General features: G+C 39.2%; 2 protein-coding genes and 1 non-coding gene across 3 annotated transcripts; 1 reads left to right on the forward strand and 2 right to left on the reverse strand.

The window, feature by feature from the left end:
• Positions 1–1,848: 1,848 nt before the first annotated feature.
• On the forward strand, positions 1,849–3,752 carry LOC116247510 (UDP-glycosyltransferase 88A1-like). The gene has a single exon (XM_031619688.2). The coding sequence runs from the start codon at positions 1,960–1,962 to the stop codon at positions 3,379–3,381; it is 1,422 nt and encodes a 473-aa protein (XP_031475548.1). The 5' UTR covers positions 1,849–1,959; the 3' UTR covers positions 3,382–3,752.
• A 7,930-nt stretch (positions 3,753–11,682) lies between these two features.
• On the reverse strand, positions 11,683–11,878 carry LOC116249400 (small nucleolar RNA U3). Its single transcript, XR_004171168.1, has one exon. It is a non-coding gene; the product is annotated as a small nucleolar RNA U3 (small nucleolar RNA).
• Positions 11,879–13,630: 1,752 nt separating this feature from the next.
• Positions 13,631–16,057, reverse strand: LOC116247511 (uncharacterized). The gene has a single exon (XM_031619689.1). It carries the CDS (start codon positions 16,055–16,057, stop codon positions 13,631–13,633), a length of 2,427 nt encoding a protein of 808 aa, XP_031475549.1.
• Between the last annotated feature and the right edge of the window lie 8,804 nt (positions 16,058–24,861).

A 24,861-nucleotide genomic window follows, 5' to 3' on the forward strand; every position in this document is an offset into this window, starting at 1 on the left:
AGTCTATTGTCTTTAAAATAGAGATTGAGGGCTTATCTCTTTTGGCCATGGGACTGACTAACTGACATTAATATTTAAGAAGCTTGATGTGAAGCATTTGAGCCGTTGTTTTTAAGAAAATCATATGGTTTTGACATTAACTTGAAAAAGGTAGGAACATAATCATATTTTGAAAAGACTGAAATACCCCACAAAGGTGGTAAGGAATCTCAGTTAAGGAGACTCATTTGTTTCTTTGATTGAAGGCATTTCAGTATCTTGAAAATCCAGCAAGATTCTTATTTGTTTCTAACTTAATATCGAACAGTGGATCTTTTCAAAATCAACAATAGGCAATTCCCATCAAATTTTCATATAATATCTACCTGTTTATATATATATATATATATATATATATATATATATGAGAGAGAGAGGGGGAGAGGGAGATTGGTGGATAACATACATTAATATGTAAGATGCTTGATGTGAAGTATTTGGGCGGTTGATTATAAGAAAATCATATGGTAGAGATCAAGTTAAAAAAAGTATGAACATAATTATATTTTGAAAATTATATTTTGAAAAGATTGAAATACCCCTGAAAGGTGGCAAGAAATCCCAATTAAGGAAAGTCATTTGCTTATTTGATTGGGATGTATTTCAGTCTCCTAAAAATACAACAATATTCTTATTTTTTTTAAAAACTTAATCTGTACCATTAGTTTTTTTTTTAAATCAATAAGATAGACAATTCCCATCAAATCAAGCATACGAGGGGTTTGATATCTACCTCTTTCCCTGTTTATATAATTCTTCAAGACAACTAAAAACCATTGTCCAATAAAATTAAAAGAGATGAAGGGAGTCGTTTGAACATACACTCATGGTTGTCCGGTGTCTTAGTCTGGTGACCTTATAGCTGCAATCTCCATGGCATCTCTTTCAGTCATCCACATGGACGACTATCACTAGTCGGCAATCATTGGGGCACAACGTTAGTCAGAACGCCATACGAGTTTTGTTGATGAAGTCAAGGGCCAGTTTGCTCACTTTAATGCGAATTAAAATAAAAATATATCATATAATATATTATAATATATATATATATATATATATATATATATATATATATATATATATATAAAAAGAAACATATGAAAAAGCATGTCCATCACCCTTTTACACGAAAAAGCATGTCCTCATGACTCGAACAATGGCACCGAAGATTAAATATAGAGTCCCTCTCACCTTGTGGTAGTGGAGAACAGCCATTGGACCCAATTTGTTCTAAAATTAGGATTCTTTTTTATGAGAGAGGGCCCCACGGAGCGAGACCTCGACCTCTTTGAAAGGGGAGTGACCTTGGGTATCGGTTTAGTCTCGGATTGACCCGACACCCAAAACTCACACTCGAGTGTGTTGAGACACATTCGAGTTCGGCTGGAATTGGCTTGATTATAAAAAATATATTTTTTTAAATAAAATAAAATATAATTAATTATAATTAAATATTATAATTATATGTAAAAATTAATAAAATATATATTTAGAAAATCTTATTAGATTAACGGGCCTACGTGAGCCCGTTCATAACTTAATATATCAAGCCGATACTTTTTTTTTGTTTCGAGCGGAATCGGGGGAAGTGCCGGATATTTAATTGGGTCAATAATGACAAAATGGTTCTAAGCATTGGAGAACACGACATGTTAGCTGATGTAAGAGGCTACGGCTTCTCACTTTGCTATCCCTTTGTTTTGTCTTCGTCTTTTTTAAAAAAAAATTAAAAAATGCATGTTTCACAGGGACACTCGGCAATGTCACTCTGGTACCAGCGAAATTGCCGGCCAGCAGGAGCACGGCAGCTGAACGGCCTGATCAGTCCGGCCGTAGCTTATAAATAGGCTGAAGCTGCAGGGTTCGCCTAAACGCCGCAGCGGCCTTAGTGAGGGTGGCCTTGAGGGTGATCGAGGAAAGATGAAGCGGACTGTGGCTTTGTACCCCGCCCCAGGCATGAGCCACCTCATCACCATGGTGGAGCTCGGCAAGCTCATTCACCTCCGCCTCCACCTCCCCGTCACCGTCCTTATCGCCTCTCCTCCCTTCAACCTCGGCGACACCACCCCTTACGTCAAGGACGTCGAGTCCTCCGATCTCGGCATCTCCTTCCACTACCTTCCCCAGCCGTTCGATTTCTCCCCTCAAGATCACAATGCCCAGCACCACGAGCTTCTTGTCTTCAAATTCCTCAACGCCTGCAGCCCCCACGTCAAGGATGCGTTGGAGCTCATCTCCAAGTCCTCTACCATCCTAGCCACTGTCGTCGACTTCTTCTGCATCGCCTCCGTGAGCGTCGCCGCTGCCAACCTGGGCTTACCCGTGTATGTTTACTTAATTTCCCCTGCTGGAGCACTAGCATCGCTCTTGTATTTCCAAGAGCAGCACCGCCAGACCGACCTCAGCTTCCGTCGTCTCAACGAAGATCTGCACATCCCCGGCATCCCCCCATTGCCTTCCCTGGACATGCCTCCTCCGACACTGGATCGCGAAGAAACTTACTACTGCTTTCTCGAGGTGTCCTCCCAGATGAGTCGGGCCCACGGGATCATAGTCGACACCTTTGATGCGCTGGAGCCACGGGCGCTTCGAGCAATCCGGAACGGCCTGTGTGTACCGAACGGACCCACACCCCCAGTGCACGGAATCGGACCTGTGATATCCGCCTGGAAGCGGGCAGAACGCGACGACCAGTGCCTCAACTGGCTGGACTCCCAGCCAGACTGCAGCGTGGTGTTCTTGTGCTTCGGGAGCCTGGGCCGGTTCTCCGTCGACCAGCTCGGGCAGATCGCAGATGGGCTGGAGCGCAGCGGGCAACGGTTCCTTTGGGTGGTTCGCGGCCCAGCCAGCGGGTCAGGACCGGCTCTTGTGTCGGAAGACCCAGACCCTGACGCGCTGCTGCCACAAGGGTTTCTGGAGCGGACTCGAGGCAAGGGGCTGGTGGTCAAGTCGTGGGCGCCGCAGGCAAGGGTGCTGAGCCACGGTGCGGTTGGCGGGTTCGTGACGCATTGCGGGTGGACCTCGGTGCTGGAGAGCGTTTGTGCAGGCGTGCCCATGGTCGCCTGGCCGCTGTACGCAGAGCAACGCATCAACCGGGTTTTGCTGGTAAAGGAGCTGCGTCTGGCCGTTGTCATCCAGGAGGGTCCCGACGGTCTGGTGGGCGCAGCCGAGGTAGAGAGATGCGTGCGGCTGCTGGTGGACTCAGAGGAAGGGGCTGCACTGAGGGAGCGAGCAGCAGCGGCCAGGGATGCGGCAGCCACAGCAATGAAGGAAGGCGGGTCTTCGTGGGCCAGCCTAGCGAGGTTGGGTGAGGAGTGGGAGAGCAGGGCGAGCACAAAATGAACGGCGATTTTGTTGCCTCGAGGATCTGAAATTCTGTTTGTCCAAAAAGGTGTGCTCAGTAGGTTCTTTTCAGTATCTAAAGAAGCGGACTCTCATTCATCATCTTACATTTATTAGATCACCAGTTTTCAATTGGGCAGGCTCTTTTTATGTTGTTAGGTTATTGGTGCATGTTTTATCAAAGCAAGGCTAAAGAGTGTGGTTTTTGTAGTTCATTTTTTTTAGCAAGCATCTATTAATAAGTTTTCTAGGAAAAATGGGAAACGAAATCCAGAAAGATGTAGCAACCAGCAGAAGTTACGTCCTTGAAACAGAAGTGTGGCATTCAGAATATCAAAATAGGCAAGCTTAAACTTTTCTTATTTGACAAAATTGCGAAGATCTGCCTATGGTTCTGTAGCATAAACATTATCTCGAAAAGCAGTGGATGGTAAGATATTTTCGAAATTTATAGCAGGATGCACTTGTTACCTTGACTTCAAGTTCACCAATTTTTTGAGTACCAGACCAGCAATCTGCATGATTCGGATCTCTCCCTCTCTACTTTCTCATCTTCTTCACCAGTGGCAGCACCCAAAAAGCAATCGATCATGAGATTCTGCTGCCATTTATTCATGATGGGTCGCACTCATAAAACTCCTACAGAATTGAACAAAGCAGACCTTTCTGTGAATGCTATAACCATTTATCTTCTTTCTTTTTTGTTCTCAATTTCATGTGGTAGCACTAATTACCTTCTCACCTTTACTCTCCAAGCTAAAAGTACAATGATGGATCACTCTCGTTTTCACCCTTTTATGTTTCTCTTTTTATGTCTCAGTTTCTATGTTTTATATTGTCCGCCAGATTAACAGTATTACTTCTCTGCTCCACCACCATGAGTAGTGCCACCGTGTTCTAGCCATCTCATAGTGGATTGTGCATTATTATTTTACAAACAGTGCTAGCCAACTGCTTTCGAAATTTATAGCATATTTTTTGCAATGACTTTTGTTATTATTTTCCCTTGAGCTTAAAATATCTTATGTATCTCATCGACTTTGCGTACTGGTATACATATATAATGTCGCTGAAACTGTTTGCCCATGTGCACATTCACATTGGCATGTGCAAGCAAAACCTTGATAGGTTAACTGGCATCTTTACGGATTTAGAGGCGAACTAGACATATCCTAGTTATCTTTCTGAAAAAAGAAAATATACTGCAAGAAATGTACATCAGATAAGCTGAAAGAAGGAAAATCTAAAAAGTCAACAAATACAAGAAAAAGAAAACATGGAATAAAGATAGCAGCATGTACCTTCTTCTAAAAGGTAACCTAGTCACGCAGGTGATTCATAATATACCACTGCACCCGCACAAACATGGGTGAGTTGTAGGCTTGTGTGTGGCAAAGGAACAAAACAAAGAATAGATGCAAACAGAAAAAGTAATTCAACAAATGATTTTGAATGTATTGAATCCACACCAGATGATTTTCTATCCTCTCTTTAACAACAAAGTAATTCAACTCTATACACTTACATGAAATTGTAAAGTTGTTGTTATTAGAAGAAGACACAGCAACTTCATTGTCACAATAAACTTTAAATAGTTTCTCTGTAGATTTCACTATCTTGAGTTGTAAAATGGAGATCTTTATCTATATTGCTTGCAAAGTAGTCTCATATAATGCAATAAACTCTGCTTCCATTGTATGAGTAGCAGTAACAGTTTGTTTCTTTCTTCTTTAGGAGATGGCACCTCTAGTTAAAAGAAAGACATATTATGTTGTAGTTTCTACTATCGATACATCCTTCCAAGTCAGCATCTGAAAAGCCAACTACTTCAAGGTCCTTCATCTTGCAGTATGTCAACATGTAGTCTTTTGTGTCTTGCAAAACCACATGACTCTCTTTACCGCCTTCCAATCAGTCAAACCTCTGTTAGACTGGAATCTCCTAAGCACTCCAACAGCAAAAGAAATATCAGGCCTAGTGCAATTCTGTGCATACTACATACTACCAATTGCTGATGCATATAGAGTTCTACTCATCTATGTCTTTTGATGTTCATCATGTGGACAATCATTTAACCTTAGTTATCCCCTTTAACTATAGGAGTGGAAGTAAGAGAACAATAATTTATCTCGTATCTCCTAAGCACCTTATTGATGTATGCAGTATGAAAGAGGCTTAAAACTCATTTACTTCTGTTTCGATGAATCTCAATGCCACGAACATATAATGCCTCACCTATATCTTTCAACTGAAAATGAGATGCAAAAAGTTGTTTAGTTTTAGTTAACATCTGTATATCATTAGTTGCAAGCAAAATATCATCAACATATAATATCAAAATTATAAATTTACTCTCACTATTCTTAAGGTATATACATTGATCAATGATGTTTTCTATAAACCCAAAAGTCACAATGACTTTGTAAAACTTGATATACCATTGTCGGGAGGTTTGCTTAAGTTCATAAATTGACTTATTAAGCTTGTAAACTAAATGATCTACATTGCTATCAAAAAGTCCTTGAGGTTGTTTCATATATATTTCTTCATTTAGACATCTGTTTAGGAAAGTCATTTTAACATTTATTTGGCGTAACTCTAAGTCAAAATGAGCTATTAGGGCAAGAACTATTCTCATTTACTCCTTAGTGGAGACAGGAGAATACATCTTTTTATAGTATATGTCCTTCATCTGGGTGATTCATTTAGCAATAAGTCATGTTTTATATCTCTCAACACTGTCTTTGGAGTCCCTTTCGGTCTTATAGACCCATTTACATCCTATTGGTTTTACTCCTTCAAGCAACTCGATAAGACTCCACGCCTGGTTCTTAGCTATAGAACCCTCTCTTCTTTCACGACATGTATCTAATACATGTACTGTTTGCTTTCTACATCTTTTATAAGTGTTTGAGGATCTTCATGGATATCTACAAAATCATTAGACTCTTGTAAATACATCACATAGTTAGGTAGAATAGCAAATTTCTTTGTTCTAGTGGTTCCATGAACAAGCAATTGTATAGGCCCAACCGAAACCTATTTGCTTTGCTCTTGTTCATCAGCATGATCTACAGTTGGTTCATTTTGGTTTGGTACATTACAAGCTGATTCAATTGTTATATTATCATAATAAATGATAAAGTCGAATCCTTTATTACTTTCTTCAGCAAGTTTATATTATGTATCATGTAATTTCTCAAATTTGAGGTTTTGTAATGCATTTAATTCAATTGAACCATATTCTATGAATTTATTTTTATCTATTTCCACAATATGAGGCAAATGAGATGAACAATCCTTTTGATTTTTCTGAATAACCAATTAAATAACCATTGGTTCTTCTTGGATTGAAGGTCTTTATGTAAGGGTTATATAGTTTAGCTTCAGCAGGACATCCATATATGTACATATAAGACAAAGAAGGTCTCCTACCTGTCTATAACTCATATGGAGTTTTTGGAACAGCCTTAGTATAGACTTTATTCAAAATATGCATGGGTGAGTTAAGAACTTTTCTCCACATATGAACACGAAGAATAAAGAAACTTAACATAACTTTAACCATTTCTTTAGGCACTACCAAGCATAGTGTATTGAGGTATGATGCCCTTTTCTTTTAGTGGCCCTTCTATTTGTTCTATCTCAATAAATCTACCATAATATTTGCCACTTCTATATGATGAGACTGTCTTGATTACTTAATCAGTTTATTTCTTTATTTTTTTCTCAAGTTTTTTGAAAACCAGACATTCCTCTGATTTCTTAGAGATTAACTAGAGATACATATACCATGAATAGTCATCAATAAAGGTAAAAAAAAATCATTTTCACCAATGTAATAAGAAGCGAATGGTCCACAAACATGTGTATGAACTATCTCTAATCTCTTATCACTTCTCTTAGCACATTCTTTATATGTGTTGATTTGTTTTGCCTTTGTTCAGTCAACATATGGACCATTATCTATAAAGTTTCAGATATTTTAAAATTCCTTCACTTACAACCCTCTTTATTCTCTTTTCAGTTGTATGGTCTAATTTGTGATGCCAGAACATATAAGAGTTATCATTTATGATACTACGTTTATTGTCAATCAATGTAAATTCAAAATCCAATGTTTTTTAAGCCTCTATATTTAATTTATATAAACCATCACACAAAAGAGCAGAACCAATTTCAGCAAAATCTTTATGTATATGCATTTTGGTATTTACAAACTTCATACAAAATCCATGCCTGTCTAACCCTATTACAAAAAATTTCTACTATATGATGGTACAAAAAACACATCATGAAGCTTCAAAATGAAACTAGTAACAAGTCTGACTTGGCAAGTCCTAATAGCTTTTAGACATGAATGCATCATGTTTCCTGAAAAAAGATGTTCCTTTCATGCATTGTTGATTCCCTTTGGCTCAAAAAGTCGTGCAAAGCATTAGCAATATGTACCATAGCACTAGAGTCAATCCACCAGTTGTTCACAGGAACATGCAATAAATTACATTGATGAGAAACGAATGACAAATTACATTTATTTTCCAACCAACTCTTGTATTTCACGCAATCTGTCTTTCTATGTCACTTCTTACAAAAGAAGCACTTTATGGGAGCCAGACTCAGTTGTTTGGATTGAGAAGTACCTTTACCTGATGACTTCTTTTTTGACCTCCTTTTCATAACCTTTCCTTTGGGTCCAACTTTGCTAGAGCCTTTGTGAGAAGTCATATGTGCACTATGTACCTTCTCATCCCGCAGTCTCCCCTCTTCCTCAACACACTTGGGCAGAAGTTTATTAACTATCCATTGAGCATCATGCATGTTGGAAGAAATTTTAAGCAGTACATATTATGGCGGTAGAGACGCCGAAATGAAGTGCACTGTGAAAGAGTTTGAAATTGTCAATGACATGTCATTCAATTGAGTTGCAGTATTTTCTCATCTCCATAATATGTTGGCGAATGTCACTTCCACCAGTGTATTTCATAGATATCAACTTAGGCACCAAGGTACTGGCTCTAGCTTTACTAAAGCTAACAAATTGTGCATCAATCGTGTCAAGAAACTCTTTCACTGTTTTACATTCAATGGGATTGCGCCTTTTATGCTCTTCGCAACTCTAGATTGCAAAAGCAACAGATTGGGTCAATTAGAGCTTTCCCACTTCTCAAAAAACATTTTTTCTTCATATGTACTTCATGCATAAAGACAAAACTAGGCACTGCAAAATAATAAAGACATTCATAAATTGACATGCATTACATGAAACACTGAATGGAGAGAGTAAACTATAAGGCATTGCAGTGTTCAGAATTTCAAAAGCAAATACCAAGTGTCATTAGGATACCACTTTGGTGATATGCTTAAGATGCACATGGATTTTGTCTTAACTGTTGGTGGTAAAAGTAGAAAAATATCAAGCACAACAATAATGACAGCAAGGCACCTTCTGTTGTGACTAGCTGAAATTTTGAAATGCAACTAGCTAAAATTTTGAAATGCCAACCCTTCTATTTAACCCTGCTTATTCTCCTAAACGCGACAGACTAACTTTTGGTAGCATAATCATTTCATATGAGTCCAAGCACAATTTAAATGTCGATTCTCTTTATAATGGATAGATTTCTCAATTAAACCATGCTCACCTACTTTAGTTGAATTAAACTGGATCCAATTAAAGTCTCACCATTCTAAATATAAACATTTCAGTCTTCTAGCATGAAATCATTCAAAAACTTCGTGCATTATACAACATAAATAGGCAAATAAACCATAGCAATAAAATTTTCTGTATCTGTAAAACTTTAAATGGTTCAGAATTCCCCAAATTTCCCCTTAAAGCCTTGAACTAGCTCTCTGTCAGTCCAAAATGAACTATACCGGTTTGTACTTGCTTTGAACCCATTATACACATCATGAACCGGTTTAACATTATCCGAATCAGTGTCAAAGTACTTGAACTGGTTTAATATGGCTCGGATTGGTTTTAAAATCTTGAACCGGTTGAATCAAAATAGATTTCATCTTTTTAAAACATGACAGCCATTCCTGAATCCCCATTTTCCTCTCTCCCTGAATAAGGAAGAAGAGACGAATAAGGCATGGAAAGGGTGACGGATGGGATTCGGATCGGATAAACCCTTAATTATATCCATTTTTTCAAATATTCATATATTCAGATTCAAATTTGGATTTGAATAAAAACAAAAAAAGTCATATCCAAATCCGAATCTGAAATCTGATTTTACAATCTGAATCCAATCCAAATCTTAGTTTTATTTCATATTCGAATCCAAATTTTGGACCGAATTTTGTTAAGTTTCAAAATGTAAGAGCATTACATATATGATATTGTTTAAAAATAAATCCGTGATGAATTCATATTCGAATCCGATCAGATATTTAAGTATATCCAAATCCAAATCTGAGTTTGTTCGGATGTCATTTCTTAAATCTGAATCCAATCTGATTTCTTAATTGGATAATAATTTTTTTCCGTATCGTACTTTTGCAGATCGGTTCAATCGGATATCCGATTCAAATCAGATATATTCACATCGCTAACCTTAAAAAAAAAAAACCCAAAAACAGCGATAATGAATATCTGACCGATTCCTCCCTCCATTCCCTTATCATTTTCTTTATCGTCCAATCAAGGTGATCTTCACGAACCGACTCTAGGGGCCGTTCCTATATCTAAATTCTAATAAGTGTTGTTGTGTGCTTCTTTTTTAATTCTTTTGCTCTTTTCTACTGTCTTTTTTATTTTGAAAAACAAGTAAAAAGAGTACATTGTCTTTTTTTTATTGTTCTTCCATGCATCTTTCTCAAGATTATTCTAGCTCGAGATAAAAAATATGCTTTTCTCTTTTAGCAACCAATAGTTTAAAAATAAGCTTAAATCGGCTAATTCAAATGCAAAAAATCATCTGATTTATTGAGTAATAAAAGAGTGTCGACTTTAGACATTCTTTTTATAACAAATTTAAAGTTTCCAATATCTTCAATCATGTGAGATATTCACCAAGATCTTTTATATCAAGAACTTTGAAGGTAGGCCTTTAACTATTTCCACCAAGCATGTTCAATCACTACAATAATGTCATCCAGACACACAATATATGTCCTTGCTTGTGTATGAGCCAAGTTTGCCATACCCTCACTGGCTGTTTGAATCCGTAGCTTCTCTTTTTTAATATGCAGGCAACTGTGTTCTATTTTTTTTTCTCCTGACGATACCCAGATAAAGAAAAAAAAAAAAATCTCATGATCGAGTTCATAAAGATCCAGACGTTAGTTGCTTGACAAAAAGATATAACGGATTTTTAGTCCATGAAAACTCATCCTGTTTATTCTTCTGCACCTTAAGAGAGAACGGATATGGTCAGGTGGGCACAGTAAGGGTGGACATCGGGTTGGCTCGATAATTTATTTTTTTAATATTCTTTTATTTAATATATATAATTCTATAATTTTTATAATTAGTTATTTTTTAAAATTAAATTATATTTTTAAAAAATAATTTCTTTTATTCTAATCAGACTGGGCTAACCAGGGAGCCAGGAGAGCTGGGATTTAGGGGGAAGAATTTTTTTAAAAAAAAATTACATGTAATTCTAAAAAATTATTTACCCTATATAAAAGTTCTAAAAGCTTATATTTAAGTCCCTGTCAAAGTTATGAATAGTATAGTTAGGCCACTCTAGTAAAAAAATCATATATCTTTGCCCCTGCTCTTGTAGTTTCCATATCCACTAACAAACAGCAACCTTCTTGATCGGGAAAGGCTATTAGCCCCCCGTTGATGATGCAATTAGAGATGTAAAGGGATCAGATGCAAATCAAATGTCCCCTTCACCATGTCAAAACACTTGTTGGATTTTCACAAATTTATATGCAAATTCACATCTGAATATGAATGAAAAAAAAAAATCTTATACCATATTCGAATCCAATTTTAAAACTCACAATTCAAATTCAATAGAAATCCAACATGTAGATTCACATGTGAACCAAATTCCGTCACTGGTGCTTTGGTTTGCATTGCATAGTATTTCGAGCGTTAGTTTCTAAATAATTTCTCATACGGCATCATGCATCTGTTTCTGCAGACGACTGGCCGGCGCTGTGCTCCTGTCCGATACTGAACCGAGAGACAGACCAATCTGCCACTATCCGAAGTAGGATGACGATGGCCCATCGAGAAACTTCTACGGCAGCCGGAGAGACGTGCGAATCGGTGAACTGGATCGAAAGCGATTTAGAATAAAAAAAAGTTTAAAGTATTAAAAAGGTAATTGGGGTCTGTCAGACAACCTCAAGACCATTCATCCATGGCTGACCGAGTCGGCCGCAGAACGATCCTCCGCTTTACCCAAACTTTCACGCTCAGGTCAAGAGGTCGTGGTTCCTCCTCCAGACTTTGATCTCCGTCTCCTTAGAGGTTAAAGATTCAGTTGTACAACCTATAGAACAGATCCTGTTCAAGTAAGGTCGTAATTGACCGGTTTTGCACCTTAAAATATAAATGCTTCCTAAATAAAAAATAAATCCAATTCAGGACTAAACTCCTGGTTAAATATCTTAACAACCAAAATACCCTCCTTTCCCTTTATATTTGTCGCCTAAGGAGGGAAATTTGATGGGGGCAGCGGAGGAAATGTTGTCGAACTGCAATGCGGCTCGCTTGGACCTGTGCTTTTGATTATGTGGTTATAAGCCAAAGTTTGAAATTACAGAAGTAAAGGATATGTGTTTTTAACATGAAAATATTTGAAAAGTTCCACGGGGTGTCAGAAGAACTTAGGAAATTTGTCATACTTTCTGTAAATCTGGCGCCATGGATGCGTTTGCTGTGGTCTACTTTCAAGGGGCACTTCTTAACCCTTTTCTTTTTTGTTATTTTATTTCTTGACGCAAGCATATTCTGTAAGATTTTGGGCCATTGATTCTTTTCAAATGCTTATATAAAAGTTTATTTTCAGTACAATCAAGCGATCTTACTGCTGACACTGAAAGAATTATCAGTGTGTAAGACCACATCTATACTGTTATCTTAGTGAAAGAACAAATAAATTCACCATCGATTTTGGCTTAGGCATATTGCAGCTGGTGTATGTAATTCACTCGTCTATGCAAGAAGGTCAGGGGTAGAGTGGAGCCAGAATTTTTTCATAAGGTGGACCGAATTAAAATTTTGACTAGAGCCAGAATATCATTTTTCAAAATTTTTATATAGAACAAGTGAAATTTTTTAAAATTTACATGTATTTTTCTTTTAATGAGGTGGGGCTAGGGCCCATGCGAGCCCGCGCATAGCTCAATTTAGCTGGCTAGTGAGTTGAACTTAAAATCAAGCCCAGAATTCAACGCCTAAAGCATATTTTTTTTGGCGGAGGTGAAAAGTAGGGGAAACCCACAAAAAAACTAAACACTAAGGCGGTGTTTGATAGATTTGAATTTTCGATTTTGGACCCAAGTTGATTTGATATTATTGGGGATTTCAAATTGGAGGATTTGAGGTTAGACCCCCTCCCATTGGACTTCAAATTCGAGGCTTTGGCCACATTGAGGATCTCAAACCCTCGTTGTTTCGGCAAATTTGAAATACAGTGTTTGTTTACTCTATAGGCCGCACCTAAAAGAGATTTCAAATCAGCCTCGGACTCCAAACCTCTCATGGATGGAACTTAAATTGGAATTAGATCAACAAGAAGCAACGATTTTATATTCAAAACCAATATGATGTAAAACAAGCATTACCATTTCCAATTCGTCCGTGCTATTCATTCCTTTTCTCTTTTTGTTTTGGATATTACGAAAGATTCAGGATTCGTTTCAGGTGTAGCAGAACTTGAACAATGGATTCGGATAATACTCTTACATTTTGAAAATCAGCCAAATTCAGTTCAAAATTCAGATTTGGATTCAGATATGAATATAAAAATTAGATTCGAATCAGATTCAGTTTGTGAAATTTGATAACTTCTTTTGTGGTACATCTAAAATGCGACAATACAGTTAAACATTCCAATGAAAGATGTTGGGAGGTAGGCTCCCCACCATTTATTGAGAAGGTATAATATGTACATGAAAAAAAGATGTACAAGATTGACAAGGATGCCATGCATCAACCGGTAAGTAGAGACATCAAAAAACCAGAGCTGCTAACACAGCAACCCCTCACAAGTAATACAAAACCAGGCTAAAAAGGCCTCACCCAAAAAACAAAATTGAGCATGTAAGATGATCAACTAGTAGAGTATCTGTCAAAAGAGTCAGAGCAGTCCCTTACCAGAGAGCCGATGTTGAAAGGAATTGTATCATCTTTGAGCCTCCAGTGGCCACTGTGTTCAGATAAAAAGCGCCATTTCTCAGGCCAGTTCCTTCTACCTTCAATAATAGACTTAAAGCGTCTGATCCATCCTTTGTTGTTGGAATAGATGGCAAGGGGGATCGGGCTGGTGGAGCGCACAGTGTCCCCCCACTTGAGTATGTTAAATTCTGCATCATCTACACCATAACTTGTTTCTAGGGACAAAGCGCCTTTAATGTTAGCATCTGAGTCTTGTAGACACCCAACCACAATTCTTTTGCATTTAATGATGAGAGTGATGATATACAACTTATCTAAGATGCCTACATCTTCCACTACATTAGAACAAATGAGACCATGGCTCTCCCAAAGTTCAACCAGATTTATATCCATGTCATTCCATTGAAAGGCTTTATAGGCCTCTTTGCATTTCTGCCAAATGATGTGGTAAAGGGACTGAGCCCCATTCGCAACCCACCCTTCATGGTAGGCCATATTCCTGACTACCCAAAGCTGCCAGCAAACTATATGAAAGGTGACAGACCAACATTTGGTCATCCAATGGTGCGTGAAGCGATTATTCATCCAGATTTGAAGCTCCTGTTTTATATCCTGCCAGGGCACTCTAGACTTTCCAAACTTCTTAACTATCCATTGCCAAGTTTTACGGGCCTGGACACATTGAATGAGGAGATGGCGGTTGGATTCCTGGGCTTTGTGACATAAGGCACATCTGTTAACTAGAGTGATTCGCCTTCGCTGAATACAGTCCAAGGTAGGTAGCCTATTGTCGCATGCCATGTAGACGAACCAACAAGCCCTTGGGGGAGCAGTGTTGTTCCAAATTAATTTACGCCAGGGCTCCTTATTAGCTTTGTGTCTGAGAGCTTCATAGAACATAGTAGATGACAACTTCATGTTGGGATCAGATTTCCACCCAAGCGAGTCCCTATTGTCAGTCAAGGTGATTTCACTAACCTGAGTCATGGCAAGAGGAATGTTGATCGACTGCTGCAGATATTTGTTTCGAGCCATAGCAACATTGAGGTGGAAGTCTTTACTGAGGGTATCATAGTCATTAGCTTGAATACAGTTTTTGAGCAGAACATCTCCCCACTTGTCCAGCCAAAAGAGGGCAGATTGGCCATTTTCGATTGTCCAAGCAATCTTGTCTTCGATCTTTGTCCAAGCCCAACCTAGACTTTTCCAAAAGTAAGAACCAGTCCATGGTTTTTTAAGGGACCACAGGCTCTTGACTGATCCCAAATATCTATTCTTACACCAATTCCACGCAAGGGAGTTGGTATTGACAAGCTGGCAGACCCTTTTCGCGAGAAGGGAAGCATTCATTGCCTCCAACTTCTTGAGACCTACTCCGCCTTCTTCTTTAGGCCTGCAGAGAGTGCTCCAAGCCTTCCATCTATATTTATGAGTACCAATTGGGTTATCAGCCCATAGGAATCTGGCCATTGAAGCTTTCAATTTTTGGATGACTGCTCTAGGAAGACTCACTGATTGCATCCAAAAGACAGGTAGAGATTGAAGGTTGTGCTTGATAAGACAAAGCCTGCCACTATAGGAAAGGGAGGTCATTTTCCAGTTTGAAAGTTTTTTGTCAAATTTATCAGTCAAAACTCTACAAATTTCCTCTGTTAGGCACCCTGAGAGGAGGGGGAGACCAAGATACTTTAGGGGTAAATTGGCAATTTCCCAGTTAAGAATTGCTGCCAAGCTAGGTTGGTCACTCTCGTGAACATTACAGAAAATAATTTTAGATTTGGAGGGGTTGATCTTTAAGCCTGAAGTGCTTTCCATTTCCACAAAGAAAAATTTTTTTCTTTGTAAAGAGTGACTGATGGCTTTGCAAAAGATCAGAACATCGTCAGCAAACATGATGGAGCTGATTTTCTCCATCGCTCTAGGAGCTCTCGGGAGGGCGATCTTAGTGTGCATCACTTGACTTTTCCACCCTCTTGAAACCATTTCCATTGCCATAATGAAGAGGTAGGGGGATAGAGGATCCCCTTGTTTGACTCCTCTTTTACTACCAAAACGTCTCCCTTCATGACCATTGATCAGTAAGGAATATGATGTGGTTTTCACAGTGGTCATTAGCTTTGAGATCCAAACCTGACTGAAACCAAGACATTGCATACTCTTCTGAAGGAAATCCCAGGAGATGCGGTCATAAGCTTTAGAGAGTTCCAATTTGAGGCAAGCAACTCGTTGTTTACCATTCATACACCAGTCCATGATATCTTGTGCAAGAAGAAGCTGGTCGTGGATCACTCGATTCTTCAAGAAAGCCCCTTGGGATGGATCAATGATTCGCGCTAAGATACTTTGCATGCGGGCAACCATTACTTTTGATATGATTTTATATACCGTGTTGCAAAGGGCAATTGGCCTAAAGTCATCAATTCTTTCTGCGCCCTGAAATTTAACAAGGAGCATGATATTGGTGTGATTTACCTCCTTACACAGTCTACCTGAATTAAAGAAAGAGGTGACAGCTTTACATGTATCATCTCCAACCACTGCCCACATGTCTTGAAAGAAATAGTTGGGAAACCCGTCTGGACCTGCTGCACTGTCCCGGTCGAGGCTGAAAACAACATCTTTAATTTCCTGCTTGGTCACTGGAGCTTGTAAAGATTAATTTTCCATATAAGAGACTGTATTACCCTACATCATATGCTTAAACAGTTCACCATTAGCAAAATCTAAGCTCATAAATGTTTCAAAATAGAGAGTAGCAGCTCTGTTGATGTTGTCATCTCCTTCAACCATCTCATCGCCAATCATGAGTTTAGTAATTCTGTTTTTCCGTTCTCTATTCTTGGCGACCGATTGGAAATATTTGGTGTTACGGTCGCCATTGCGAAGCCAGCGGGTCTTGGCTTTGTCTTTCCAGAGGACTTCCTCCCATTCCAAAGCTCGTTGAAGATCATGTCTCACTTCTGCTTCTTTTGCAATATCTGCTAGGTGACCGTCTTCAATACTTTTGGATAACCTGTCCAACTCACCATAGAGGGATTGAATTCTGAGGCCGATGTTTCCAAATTGGAGTCTGTTCCAAGCTTTTAGTCGTTGGCTTACTGTTTTAAGCTTCATTGTAAGGTTCTGCATGGGACAACTTCTACTGGGCTGTTGCCATGCTTGCTGAATTATGCTTCTGGCCTCCTGAACCATAAGCCAAGGCCTAACAAAACGAAAACGGCTTGGAGGTCTGCGCCGAGAGATCTGATTTGTGATAGACATGATCAAAGCTTTATGGTCAGACGTGGGCCGACACTTGGTGGTTAACGTCCAACTGCAGGAGAACATGTCCTCCCAGCTAGGACTGATAAGGCACCAGTCAAGTTTACATTGGACTAGATTGGTATTGTCTCTACGGTTGGACCAGGTGTAAGTACTGGTGGGGTCGCTGATTTCCTTGAGTCTGCAAGCAGCGATGAAGTCATTTAAGTCTCTACATGATTGCTGATTAGGGGCTCGGCCTGATTTGTCTCTTCTGCTCCGCATAGCAATAAAATCGCCAACACATGCCATGGGAAAAAGCAAGGATGTCTTCTAGTTCCAAGAGACTGCCATATCTCTGTCTGCTATCATTCGGTAAGTACAGACCTCCAAGGATGAACTTAAAACCCAAAACATAGGAGAAGAATTCCCCAATCACACACCAACGTCTTTTGGTCCAGGAGTCCAATCTGATTTTGTTGTTGTCCCAAAAACAAGCTATTCTTGCAATACCTTCATCCCATTCAGAGTTAGAAGCATACTCATAGTTACCTGCTCTGCTAGCCACATTGACTAGCATGACATCTTTGATCATGGAGTCATATAGAAAAACAATAGCTGGCCTCTCTGCCTGCAACAGAGATATAATGTCAAGGCGGGCAACAGACCTGGCTGCCCCCCTGATATTCCAGCTGAGGATTTTCATTCCTCACATTTGGCCCAGTCGTCCCCCTGGGCTGTAAGGTTGTTATTATTTGGTGGAAGCTACCTTTGATGTCTTGGATCCTCTCATCTAGCTTCATGTCAATTTCACCACTAAGGGCATTTTTCCTCCTTTTACGGGTGACAAGGGTCCATCCTACTTCACTGTCTGCTAGTAGGTTTTCCCCAGCAAGTGCAGGCAGAGACATGGTGGCCTCTTTGTTTAGGGAAATTGGATCAGTCCCTTTCAATTGAGCGGTTGACCTATTGGTAACAGCTCCCCTTTTGTTCCCTTTACACTTAGGCTTTGCCGTGAAGGCAAAACCTGGTGGAGGGGTTTGGGATCCATCCGACCCAGCTGACCCACCATTACTGAAAAAAGGGTTGGAGGTGGGAGATATGGGGCACTTATCTTTTTGCTGAAAGCTTTTGAGGTTCGGTGCATGTTTGGCAACTCCTGGTCCACTGGATAGTGAGAAATTCCTTCCAGCGTCGTTTGGAGCAGCGTTTCTAATCAAGCCTCCCTTACTCGATTCAACTCCGATGTTGGTGTGTGGCCCTTTCTGTCGTAAGGCACTCGCAGGGGCATTTTCCCGTTTCCTGTCTCTTGGGCGCTGCAGGACTTGTACTTCATCCCACGGGTTTTTGCACTGATCCAATTCTTCTGAGGCCAACCTCTTGAACTTGCAGCTAGCTTCCGGATGGGTGAGTGCCCCACATCTACTACAGTAGGTGATCCTGGCCTCGTAAATGATTTCCTGCGGAACTACAAGCCCTTTGCCATCACGCAAAGTAATCTTGGGGACAGGGTGGAAACTAAGGGGAACTTCCATCTTGACCCTAGCAAAACCCAGTTTTTCCCATTTTCGAGTGCAGGGGTCTTCCTCTAGGATGTGTCCTCCCAATGCCTTTGCAAATCCTTGAAAAGTGTATTCATTCCATAACTCGACCGGTAGTTGTGGTAGCCTAACCCACATTTCAATGGATTGCTCCACTTTGATCTTCATCTCTTCTCCTGGCCTCCATCTACTGGTAATCAGAGTTTTATTTCCTACCTTCCATGCTTTTTTCCTGAGAATTTCTTCCAGTTCAGCTTCAGAACTGACTCTCACCATGAACCGGCCATTTCCAATGACAGAAAACATAGGGTTTTGTACCTTTGTCCACTGACCTCTTAAAGCTTCAAAGATGAAACTGAAATCCGTTCCAGGCCGAGCGTTTCCCCCAAACAGGCCAGCTATGGCTGCGTATTGAAAAGGGTATTTCATCTCTTCATAAGCTCTGGGATCAATCAGTACTTCTGGTCCTTCGATGCCTTGTTCTACAGCTGCTTCCAGGAACTCGCTCAGGTCTGGTTTAGTAACTCCATGAACAACTGATGCCCACGAACGGCAGTGGATTTCTGCTGAAGAAGTGTTCTCCGGCGGCCGAGGATGGTCCGAGGGCCCCCAGCTTGGGGTATCATCCATGGGAGCGTCTCGCGCCTCCATGAACAATTGAATATCGCCCTAATCGTGACCAACCAATATGGATCTTCCTACAGTTAAACATTCATATGCATCAAATTATGAAACAAATTGTAAATCAAGTTATAAATGGAAGTATATGCTAATAAAAAGCATACCAGATCTCCCAAGGCTAATGAAAACCATATGCTTCTATGCCAGTCCATATATTGTTTTCTGTTTCTGTGCTCTAGTACGTTTATTGTGGTACATACATGTCTTCACAATTGAAAACCTATTAAACTCTTGACGTTCAACGTGGAGATTCAGGTCATGTTTGTATGAACTTCCAGTTTCTGATGGAGATTGAGGAGTTGCAAGATAAAAAAAAAATTGGAACAAGCACAAGAACTGAGGCAAAGATATGGGATGGAAGAAAGATAGGCATTCGAGAGCACACAGTAAAGAACAAAGGGCATTGATGGATGCAAATGAAAGATGTGATATCTTCATCGGAGAATAGAATTATTATCAGCTTTGCTCCAACGTTCTTTGATAGAGGGTCATTCAATGTGGTCTTCAGGGTGGCATAAAGTCATAAAAAGAAAAATGTGAATATGATTTTTCCAAGAGTTGGCTAAGATATATTACCCTATTTTTGCTCTCAATTTCCCAAACCCAAGCTCACTATAAGCCTTTGACCTCGAGGGGCGTAGCTAGCTGGTTGGACTGGTGAGCTTATTAAAGTCCAATTGTCACTTCGTTTCTTGTAGCTGCTACTCCTCTAAACAGAAAATGGTGAATGTACAATACTTTAGTTGATACGTGTCTCGCTCCCACCCAAGTCTCGAAGCAGTCCTAGACCCTTGGGAAAGGGCTTGGTCACAGGGACAAACAACCAACCTGCAGCTAATTATCCTGTTCAGTCATTGTCTCGCCAGAAAATGATATATAGGTTGTGATGCGGGGTCTTCTGGCTTTAGCCCATCCAGTGGCTAGATGGTGATACTCCAGGTTTGTCATTATCTTGCACTCCATACCCATTCAAATAATATATGCAGATCTTTAGATGAAGACGAACAGACATTTCCAGCTGACAGTGAAGGTGCATCGCATGCACTGAATTGTGAAAAGGGAACAAGCTTGATGTAGGTCTATCAAATAGGGTTGGAGAATCTCAGCAAATATGACTTGGGTGGATCTTTCTCAAATCCAAATGAGGATGCATTTCTTGAAATTTTGAGTTTGGAATGTCCTTTTAGATTATCTTTTGTTAGTTTGTTCAGTTTTGGAACATGCATCTAATCCAAAGTGTATCCTAAAGATCATATCTGTAATATGGGATGTAAATTGATCCAAATTCATTCAGTTAGATTCAGATCCGTAGATCTTTTTTTTTTCTTAATTCAAAAGGTCCAAAGGTGGAGTTCAGATACAGGATCATTTTTTTAGTTAATTTTTTATTTTCATTACTTTCAACCTTTATGTGTCCAACTTAGTTTCTTTATCACCACTTTTTAAATTCTTAGGTTTTTTCCTAACATTCTTTTCTTATAGTTTTCTCTATGGCCTCATGGAAAACTCGATTTACACAATAAGGTTCCCACTATTGAAGGAACCGCCCATTTGTAAAAATCTTGTAACTAGTGATCATTTTTTACTTAGTTTGAACTCCCAAAGGAGTTACAAATGTTGCTTTCCAAGGCTTCTCTTTGTCATTTATATATGGAAATCGAAAGTTCACAACAAGTTAACCAATGCAGGAGTGTTTGGACTCACTCCTTGCTCCTCGTGGGCTCTGACCCTTGGGGTTAGTCTTATATGGTTATGTTTATTCACTGGTACGCAGGGGTGGAGATAGGTGGGGGCTCCGTGGGGCGTATGCTCCATAGTGACCAATTTGAAACTTTGAATTTGTATGTTGAACCTTAGTAGACTTGGGTAGCTCCACAGACCAGGGTCACTGCATCACAACCAAATGAAAATTTTTTAATTATATATTTAGTGCTCCATGAAAAAAAAAAAGTTTTTGGCTCTACCCTTGCTGGTAAACTGTCAAAGTGTATGTTACGTTACCTCAGGCAAACTCTTCATTCAATGGTCGTAGAATCTATACATGCATATAATGATGCAAACTGGGCAAGGAACTTAGACAACAGAAAATTGACTGTGGATGTGTGTTATTTCTTTGTGTTAACCTTCTCTCTTGGAATGCCAAAAAGCAAAATTCAGTTTCTTGTTCAAGTTCAGAAGCTGAGTATATATCATGCCATTTCCAATATTGCTGTCGAGCTCATTTGGGCTCAATATTTACTTCAAGAGTTGCCTGTCTGTAAAACTCCCTCCTACATTATGGTGCAACAATAGTAGTGCCATCTTCATGTCTGCACAACCAATTTTCTACCAAGGCAGCAAACACATGGGTATAGAAATCTATCTTTTCACGATCGCATTGCTAAAGGCCAGCTTCAAGTTGAGCATATTCCCTCTTCTCATCAGCTTGCTGACATCTTTATTAAGCCTTTATCCATTGACCAGTTTGAAGAGCTTCGTGCCAAACTTCAAGTGCTACCTGGATCCCTATGTTCGAGGGAGGATATTAAGGAAGCCATTGCTGAATTTGCAGACCAAGTTCTGTTCAAATCTGCGCCAAATTGTGCTATCTCGTCTAATAAGTCGTCCATCCTCCTACAATTTTAGCAACAACTTTGGTAGGTTTACTTATCTGGTTCATGTTGATAAAATTGAATCTGATCTTGTTTGTAACAAACAAGGCCGGCTGAAAATGGAAATTGATCAAGCATTTTCTTTGGTGAATGTAGGCAAAATTGTTGAACCATGCAACTCCTGTGTTCTCCCTTTTTGCTTTTCTCTCTCTCTATCTCTCTGAGATGCTCATTGATTTGCCAAAAACAAAAGGGAACTCTAAGTGGACCCTTGGATTCTTGCCTATTAGAGATCCAACAATCCAATAAAAGTGCCCCAACATCATTTCATTTGCTTCAGTAAGAAAGATCAACGTCCTTTTCCCAATTTTCTCCTAGATCTGTAAATCAAGGAAGCTTTTTCCTCATCCCAATCTGAAAAATCAGCTTGTGCTAACAATTTTTTCATGAATTTATTTGGTTTGTTTCCCTTTTTCAGCCATCTGCAAAATATTTTGGACTCTTCTATAATGATTTTGAGTGATTGGTTCCACATTGAATCCATCACCTTTCTTATCAAGTTCCTCTTGTAAACGAGAAATGTATAAAGGCTACAACAATTTCATCAAGTATCAAGAAGAAGATCAAGAATGATAAAGGCACTGAAATAAACATGGTGGGGATGCAACACTAGCAGCAAATAACGTTGCCAAACTTGGCATGCAATAGAAAAATATGGTCAAATAGTAATTGGGTAGAGGCAGGTTTAAAAACACTTCATGACATTCTTCTCTCTTGGGTCCAAGAAGATGAAGGATCTTTGATGCAACATTTACTAACTTATTAATTTTCTCACGTCACTAAAGGGTTTTTTCTTTTTTTTTATGACACTGGTATTTTCAAAATGACAATTTCTCTTGGGTTAATATTTTCTAATCCGATTTTCAAAATTATTTTTTCAAATTTTTATAGAAAAGCATCCTACAAACCAATTTATCAACTTCATAACGCCCATGCTCGCCCTTCTAGGAGCCGAAAGTGGTCATGTACATACCTGTGTGTCTGTGTGTAATAACTAAAGTACCCCTATTAAAAATTTTTAAAAAAAAAAGACTTTTGAAAGGATAAAATGGAAATTACAAAAACATTAAAAAAACTAAAACGTACATAGATTTAAAAAAAAAATTCTAAAATGCCACCGCATCCTTCTTTCCTTCCCTTGGTGCATATTTGTTGGTGCATATTTGTTGCGTACACAAAGGTGTACACACAACTCAATCTCCTATGGACGGGGCCTTCTCTTCCCTAAAACACACTAATCGGACCCATTCACCAGTTGTTCAAGTTCATCTATAAATCGACCGCACATTGTTATGGTTCTCGTCCTCCCAACTTGGGGATAGTGACGTTCGGTTAGGTGATGATGCTCAAGTTCAAGCTTCCCAATATCATAATACCGTCGTTAATGAGCAAAGATGTGCCCATCAACCGGTATCAACAAATCATTATCAAGTGAGACGTGACAGCTCTTATATGCATGTCACACATTCAAAGTCAAAGAAAAACCAAACCGATTTCGATTTAATAGCTTAAAGAGTACCAAATTTCAATTTTTAAGCACTCTTCAATATCTTAGAAATTTTCTTATTTTCAATGTTTTAAATATAACTTTTTTGTCGTTTTTTTACAATCAAATTCAACTGAATGAGTGGATCGGACCGCTTATTGGGTGGTGGCACCATGTGGGGTCGAAGTATTAATGGGTCAAAAGTACAAGAATGAGTGTTGTTGACTCTGCCTTATCTCTTCATGAGTTTGACTCAGTTAAGAGAGATCGTAAGCAAAATGAACTTTGAATGAAAAAATAGGGCAAGAGACAGCAGGCTTAGGACTACACCTAAAAGCCCTTCTAGAAGTTAACTGCTCACCTGCTCATGACCACCCACTCTACCCACTCGATTTCAAGATATCTTGATATTTCCTAACCTTTGATTATTTTATCAAACTTTTTGAACGTCTCTTGCAAGAGTCAAAAGGACATTGGTAATATGTGCAAGGCAACTGTATAGTGCCTCTTTTCTACAGCATGTCTGCTCTTGGCACTGATCTTATTAATTTAGGCACAATAATTGGTCTCGACGTTTAGGAAAAGTATGCATGTTTGGTAGTTCTAACATCACGAGCTATGCAACATCTCTTGTTTTGTTGAACTGCATGCTCTTTTACGTGTACAGGTTCATTGGAAGTCGGCATCATCATGTTTGCTATTTTTGAAACTCTTTTAATTTATATGGACATCTAAGATCAACGAATTATGGGGAAAGGAAGCAATTGGATTGTTCAGAAGAAAAAAATAAGTACATGACTAAATAAAGTACTAGTTGTTATTTGCGTGGATCTGTGTTGGAATTGCTCACACAAGCTCAGATGTGCCTCCTCCACTGGTTTCCTTGATCGTTGAGGTTCTGTTCAAATGCTTCTTTTGTGTCTGATTTTGATATGGGCATATACACGACTTGCAATATCTGACATTTTATGTAATAGACATAACGGGAACCTGAGGAGTGTGGGGAAGGACGGTGGCTTCAGCCTTCATTCGTCAGTGTGGTACCCTCTAAGTTATTTCAAGGAAGTTGATGCACCAGTTTTTTAATGTGTGAATCATTTTCTAACATTTCAGAGAAAAAAAAAACATCTTTTCATGCATATTTCTCTTGCTTGATTCAAGTTTGTAGATACATCAATATTGACTGGTTAATAGAATCATGTCTAGGATCAAGTCAAGTTGTAAAACTCTTTTGTTTTCTTGGTTCAAGTTCTTGCACTTGGTTTTTAGGCCCCTCAACACTTGCACTGGATCAAAGCCAACTTGGTCAGTTCTTTCGGTGCAGAAATGGAGGTTCGGGTGTATAATCACTGGGGTCACAAATAGAACGTCCCCGAGAAGCTTGCTTCCCAGCTAATATTGTTCAAGTCAAAGACGGATAGGATGACGCCTTTCTGGCTCAAATTCCACACGAGAGGAGGTTTTATTAAAAACGCGGCGAAATTGACACAAGTATGCATGACATCCATATCTACGTAGTTGGTTAATTAAAAAATCATTTTATAGCTACATCACATATATTCGCCT

This window comes from Nymphaea colorata, chromosome 2, assembly GCF_008831285.2.
Source record: "Nymphaea colorata isolate Beijing-Zhang1983 chromosome 2, ASM883128v2, whole genome shotgun sequence".
NCBI classification, from domain to species: domain Eukaryota; kingdom Viridiplantae; phylum Streptophyta; class Magnoliopsida; order Nymphaeales; family Nymphaeaceae; genus Nymphaea; species Nymphaea colorata.